General features: G+C 43.4%; 1 protein-coding gene across 1 annotated transcript; it reads right to left on the bottom strand.

Annotated features, from left to right (window-relative positions):
- Positions 1-541: 541 nt before the first annotated feature.
- tmdd1 (transmembrane and death domain 1) lies at positions 542-6779 on the bottom strand. The gene is made up of 6 exons (XM_069704174.1): positions 6713-6779; positions 6153-6344; positions 5409-5528; positions 4376-4516; positions 3242-3465; positions 542-610 (listed from the first exon to the last, which is right to left on the bottom strand). Exons 1-6 carry the CDS (start codon positions 6777-6779, stop codon positions 542-544), a joined length of 813 nt encoding a protein of 270 aa, XP_069560275.1.
- Positions 6780-6990: the final 211 nt, after the last annotated feature.

Here is a 6990-nt window from a genome sequence, read left to right as displayed (position 1 = left end):
TTTTAGTTGTAACTGCCACTCCACAGCTGTTCTAAGAGGTAAACCAATTAAACCAATATACAGTATCTCTATCAAACAATATGACTATTCAAATTATTTTCTACTGTTATAACATGGAGGTTTATCACAGCCATTTAAAACTGCTCATAAGTAGAGTTATTATAGTATGCAAAAATTCTCCACTGCTACTAGGCCTATAATGAAAGAGTTTTTTGTTGTTGTGTTAGTCTCTGTGTGCGTGTCCATTCCTCCAACCCACGTTAAAGAAATACACATCAGTTTAACTTTTAAATCTTTTATTTTGAAATCCGGAAGTGCTGACAACTTGATCAAATGGTAAAAATCGAACAACACATTTAATCATATTTTCGAACATCATGCGGGGGAAGAAAATTGACATTGCGAGAGGCAGGAGTTTTGCAGGTACAGTGTGCAAGAAAGACCACTTTTGTCTTTTGTCTCATCACCTCGAAGTACAATATTTTTACTGCTTTAAGGTCTGCCCTTTGCAGAGGGTTGGGGGCCACAGGGTCAATGAGGATTAGGCAGGCTGGGGTGGGGTGTGGGAGTGTGGGGGTGGGGGTGGAGGGTAATGGGAGGGGGTCGAGGCCTGAGGTACAGGATCAAAACGCTCAGGGGTCAAGGGAGGGTCAAGGACAAAGGTTGCAGAAGGGTGCAAAGGGTGCTTTTGTTCTAGTTGAAATGAATGTTGATCGTCTGCTGTAATGACCTGTCATGACCACAGGATGGCACTGTGGTTTTATCTGTAAGCCCGCAGAGTTGCTCTTGTCTGATCAGCATTAAAAACTTTGAAGAACTCTCAGATTCCCTCAAGGAAACCATGAAAGACAAAGTTGTGAAAGCTGGAGCCGAGGCGATTAAAAAAAAAAAAAAAAAAAAAGTATGACTTTAAAAGAGCTGCTGTTGTGATCTTGTTTCCTGTGATCCATATATATTGAGCAAAGGGAGAGTGATGGTTGAGTGGGGACTGCAGCACCTCAGTGGCCCTGCAGATGAATGAAGATGCAAATGGAGGGAGGGGGAAGTTAAAGCCTTTAGTGACACTAAGCACACCCCAGAGGCCCCGGTGCAGAACGCTCAGCACATGAAGGACGCAGCCCCTCTGTCTGAGCGTCCCCTTGGCACGCATTACATCCAGTCCGTCTACATTTTCATCCAGACAAACACTTGACTCCTCATGCTGAGCTCAAACCAATGACGAGAGACAGATGTGTCCTCCTCGGAGAATCCAGTTTGATAAGCTGCTGCTCCACAAACTATTAAATAACCCAAAGAAACCACAGGAATAAAAAAAAAAATGAAAATGCTCTATTTTACATGAGAATGGATGTGCCTGGAAACCCGTACCCTCGCACATTGGCTTCGCCTTGGCTGTAAATGTCAATTTCATGTCAGTTTCTTTCTCTATTCATCCACGCCGTCTGTGATTGCTTCATCCCTTTGCATAAGAATGGCTAGAAATGAACGTTGGCCTATTCTTCTTCAGATTTCTGTAAATGAAAGGCATCTCAAAGGATGAGGCTGAGGACAATCACCTGATCAGGCCCGTCATTAGAGAATATGGAACTGCATTTCCGTACAGCCACGCAGTGTGCCTCAGCAAGGTGGAGGCGATGCTACAGTTTTCATTACCCTCTAAGTGAAGCTTTCCTGGTGGGACACTGGTTATGCTAAGGAGTGTCACAACCATGATGCCGGCCCCATGTGGCATGTTGTTTCTGTGAGTCACTCAGGCATACAGAACTCTGGCTTTCCTCTCCACTGGTTACAGAAATACGGGTGAGCCCACAGCAGGTGAACCTGTCATAGTCAGCACCTTCAGGATCCTAACAGCCAGCAGGGGAAAACTGAAGGACAGCGGAAGTTTTGTCGTGAAGAGTTCTGCTGTGCCACCTGGGACGCTTAGTGATGAAGGTGAAACTCAATGTTGTGACTTCTCACAACACACATGGCGAGAAAGACAAACTGTTACAAACTCTTCATCCAGATGAAGTAGTACGAGTTGGTCTGTGCGTAAAAATGATATTAACAATGAAGGAAAACTTGCAGTGTTGTAGGATTATTTAGGTTTTTACTTTTGGTAATAAGTCAAAACGCAAATCCATCCCATTTTGGTCATTTTGAACTTTGCTCATACAGCTCTTCTTGGCACTATAATTTGTTTAAATGTTGATTTATGAACTAATAGTCTGTAATTGCTCCTTAGTGCCACTGTTAATCCAAGCTGTCTGCCTCCTGAAGCACATTAGGCCAGATTTGTATAATGAAGTAATTAGCTCAATTATGACGAAGAAAGTCGGGATGGTGTAAGAAACCGAGAACAAGAAGCCCGAAAGTCCCCCAGTGCCACGAGCGTGTTTTCTGTCTTGCTATTAGGAAACTGTTTGTCTCAGCAGAGTATGTGAAAAGAACCCCGTCGTGAGCAAATGATTTCCTTAATTAAAGCTTGCACATGTCAGCAAAGTTCATTGGAATTTTCTGGTATGGACGTTTTGATTCTATTTGGTTTCCGACGCCAATTTCTGGACCGGCGTTGCAGCAGCATCTCATATACTGAGTTATATCAGCCTGCTAACGATCTCCCCTACTTTACACCTTCAAAAAAATACAGCTCTGTGTTTTCTGTTTGGCTTCTGTCACCCGCCAGAAGCTGCCATCACAACCAAGAGTGCTCCATTGTCTGCTAGCGTTGTCATTGTTATTAGTCTTTTGGATTGCCTGTGGAGGTATCGGCAGGCTCCGGGGAAGCAGGCGCCAAGCTGGATAATTAGTTGTTCTTCGATGCCAGACGGGCACATTGCCGTCACTTGGAGGGGAAATGGAAAGTAGCATCACTATCACAGTAACACCGGAACAACCTTTGGTGTGAGGGCCGGGTTCCAGCGCATCTGTCACGCTTCTAGTCATCCACCCACTGGCAAGACAATAATGCGTAGTGGTCTAGGAATACACAGCATGGGTAATTATCTTATCTGAAACGACATCATTCGTTTCATGTTTGTTGTATCATTAGCTGTCGTGTGGTGGAATCGGCAGTACCGGTTCTGGTGATCACTGTGGACAAAGAGATTAGAAGATTTAGATTTTTAAAATCCAAAAAAGAAATAGGGAAAATGATCAGATCTGTTCAGCCTATATTTATTTTCGATGCCTTCCTAGATTATTTGAATGCTTAATATGACATTGTGGAAGCAGCACCTTCCAACGTCTCATCTCCAACCGTGACCTCACAGCCATCGTCGCCGCGGTGACAGCTCTGCGGCCTTTTGCGAGACACGTGGAGAAAGATGAGGAGTAAAACTCCGCCTCCGAACAAGGTGCCTCCGAAGCCCAGCAGAAGGCCATACAGGAGCGGCAGAGCGACATCCAAAATCCCCTTCTGGTACGCAGGTACAGGAGTGCGCACTACAATCAGATCCAGGTCACGCCATGTCAGATCCCTTGCTAACACACACACACACACACACACACACACACAAGCACAAACAGGACACACACACACACACACACACACACACACACACACACTAAACCATCTCAGAGGACTACCGGAGCATTTTGATCAAGTTTTAACTTGAATGAAGCACCCGGGAGATGACAAAAAAATGGACAGGTGATAATTACATTTTTGATGTCCTGGGAAATATTCCGTGTTCTAGTGTGAGTGTTGATGTTGAGAGGTAATGAGTTGGAAGCCTGCCCACGGCCACCAAATCTAATCCGGCACCTCATCTAAACACTTAATAGATTCAGGGTTCAGTGAAACATTATATCGTTTGTCTTTCAGGCAGTCTCTGGAGGTGTAACCCAAAACTCTCCTCCTGACATCTGTAGCCCAAGATATTTGGGCTCTTAATATACAGGGACACACATAACGTTTTATGTATGTATATATTATGTATGTATTACCACACCCAAATTCGCTGTGTGGATATATGGGTCTGACCACCATCTATTGGCGGTTGTTTCGAGTTGTTGCATCCTAATTTTGAAACTGTTGGAGCAGCCTTTAACCAATCAGCATTGACCACCATGTGATGTAAGTTATGCGCTGAAATTCTTTTTCTTTCTATTAATTTTTAGTTAACGGTCTTGCTTTGGTTTCAACTCGTCAATATTTGCTGGCATTCTGTACAGCTGCTCAATATGTTTCACCCGCCACCGTCGCCGTTGTTGGAACTACATTTTGAAACAACACCTCGATGTGAACACGGTTTCTAGAAAGTAATCAAAGCTGTGAGCAACAGGTAGGCGGCGCCAAGCTAGGACTAGATTCACTTCTCCATCACTATTTATATTTTGGGATGTACAAAACTAAATGGACTCCTTCAAGTTTTAGGATGAGTGACCTCACCCTTTACAATTCTGACCCTCTGGTGTGCTTGCTGCTTGTCCTTTTTGTCAGGGGAGTTTAATGATTCGACAAACTTGTGATAGTCTTCAACGTAGTGTTTCATGTTCGAGATTTTGTCCTGGTTGATGCTCTTCCCCACTTCTGTGAAAACATTGAAAACACGGGTTAACTCTCACATTATTTCCATTTAACTTAAAGTGCTAAACGTGTATGTACTCCATCCTATAAAAGGTTGTAAATCTGAATTAAATTGTTGTTTTCTTATGCTGAACATAATTAATTCTAGCAGGAGAACAACTGTTGTTTTTCAGTTCAGAATAAAACAAAATGAACCTCAGAGTTTTGACGTATGAGTAGATCTCTTCAGAACTGCAATCAAGTGTACGATAATTGCTGCATTCTGCATCCACAATCTTTTTCACCAAACCCCCCCCCTCCCTCATCCGTCCCCCGGCCTGTCTTACAAGTCATCTCTTCCCATGCTTTTCCTAGTCTTTTTTTTTTTTTTTTTTTACTCCAAAGCTGCTGATGAAAGGAGCAGATGGTTTGTTCTGTGGCTGGTGTCAGCGCCACTGAGTCCTCTGTCAGATCATTTACACCTCCTTCTATCCAACGCCACTCGGCTGTGGAGTTGTGTGCAACACTGGACTGCAACACATGCCGGAGACTGGCAGTGTGCAAAATATGCCACTTTTGAAGTTCCAATTAAAATGAATCTCAAAGTAATGAAGCAATTATACTCTGTTGTTAAAGTCTTAGAGATGCCTTCTTGACCGAAATAAACCAATTTTGAAAATACACGTCCATGTACCAAATGAGGCTTTGTTCCAATTTCCTTCTGTCAGGGGACAATGCTGTGATGTCCGCTCACAGGGATTTGCTGCTATGAACAACACTACAGACATAATAATAAAACGTTAAAAAAAAAAGCTAGCTAACCATCACGTTAGTTGGACCACTCAAAATGATTCTGTTTAAAGACAAAATTATTCCCTGCTTCAGGAGGCTTGTGTTCTCTCCGCTCATTCCTCACCGATGGCGATGTCTGTTCTGCCGATGTGCTGCAAGGCGCGAGAAAGTCTGTCGTGGTAGGTCTCCTGGCCGTACCTCAGCAGCCAGTCTGTCAGGGCCGTTTGGCACTCAGTCTCACTTTCTGGTAAACACAAAACATATGGCCCGCTCAGAAAGACAAGTCTCTGACAGGCAGCTTGCTGCCAGAAACTCTCCAAGCTGAGCTGGACGTGTGAGAAACAGACAGGTCTCAGGGTGGGCTTTCTCGTCACCTTATTACAGCTCATGGGGTGTTTGCTTTTTGCTGTGTAAGAGAACTCTTGTATTTGTATGTTCTTGCTTGTAACTTTCAAAGGTTGGGTTTTCCATCTTCCCAAGTTTAACTTAAAACAATACTCGCATATCCGTATGTACATTGTAGGAACTGTTGGTGGCTGTAATCGTACTGGCGATATGAAGAAAATCCCCTCCTGAAGAAATTCAAGCAATGATCAAGCAAATGCAAAAAAGAAGTCTGGGGAGTTTGAAATCATTCGAAATATTCCAAAATTGTTTGTTGCGTGTGGATTTAGTTCCCCACGACTTACATCGAAAGGATTGAAAGTATCGAGGAGTTATGAACACAAGCAAACAGCTAAAACGTGACCAAAAACTCAAAAATGAGAAGAACAATTTGTTATGTGTACATTAGATGTTTGTGATTTATGTGGTCTTAAGTGCCGAAGGTCTCAGATGAGATGTACGTCAGTTGATGATGAACACTCACCTCCAGCAGTGGAGGTGTCTCTCTTGGCCCGATTTTTGAGATCCAGTTTATTGTTTTCTGGTGAGAGCTGATCGAGATGCTTGAAGATGCTGTCCTCCGGGTGAGAAAGGGTGAACAGCAGGTCTTCGCACTCCTTAATTGTCAGCATCTCCACTAAACGCTCCAACTGATGGATGCCCATGTCTTCTGCGACTAAACAGCCAGAATACAAACTAATGAAAGTGGCGTGCAGACTCCAGGAAGAACACCAGTCTAGCTAACAGGCCGTTGGACCATAGCTTGTACTAAACTGTCACATGAAAGCATGACAATACAGTACATTTGCACTTAATCAAGCATGGTGCTTTTTGCAGCATGGTTGTGTTTTTCAATTAGCAAGTGTTGCTTGTGTGTTACGAAACTGTCGTTATACCCTCTTCAGCCCAGAATAGAAACTGAATAATTCACATTTCACAGCCGTAAACATGGCAATCATCAAATTCAGCATCACTGAGGTTTTTTTTTTTTTTCTTGCCGACTGCTGAAGTAACTGCACCTGCTGTAGGAACATTTGCTCTCACCTGTGTCCTCTCCGAGCGTCGTACTCGGTGGCAGAAAGACCAAGAGGAGACAGAATCTCCAGACCATCATGTCAACTGTTTAGACTCGATACAGGCTGCTCACCACCAGGGCAGTTTATTTTCAAAATGTGCACAGGATCTAGAATCAGTTGAAATGTAAACAAAGCAACGGAGTAAAATTCCTTGTCTCTTTTGTTAGAGCCAATCACCATGGAAAAAAATACTACTCTAATGAATGCATGGCATTTCTTCCAGTTTATGTGACAGGAAACGTGTCA

This window comes from Brachyistius frenatus, unplaced genomic scaffold (assembly GCF_029030835.1).
Source record: "Brachyistius frenatus isolate BFR_SWC_R1_liver_20210118 unplaced genomic scaffold, ASM2903083v1 Contig_50, whole genome shotgun sequence".
In the NCBI taxonomy this organism is placed as follows: Eukaryota; Metazoa; Chordata; class Actinopteri; family Embiotocidae; genus Brachyistius; species Brachyistius frenatus.
Note: the sequence above shows the minus strand (reverse complement) of the source record. Positions and strands in the feature narration are given on the sequence as shown.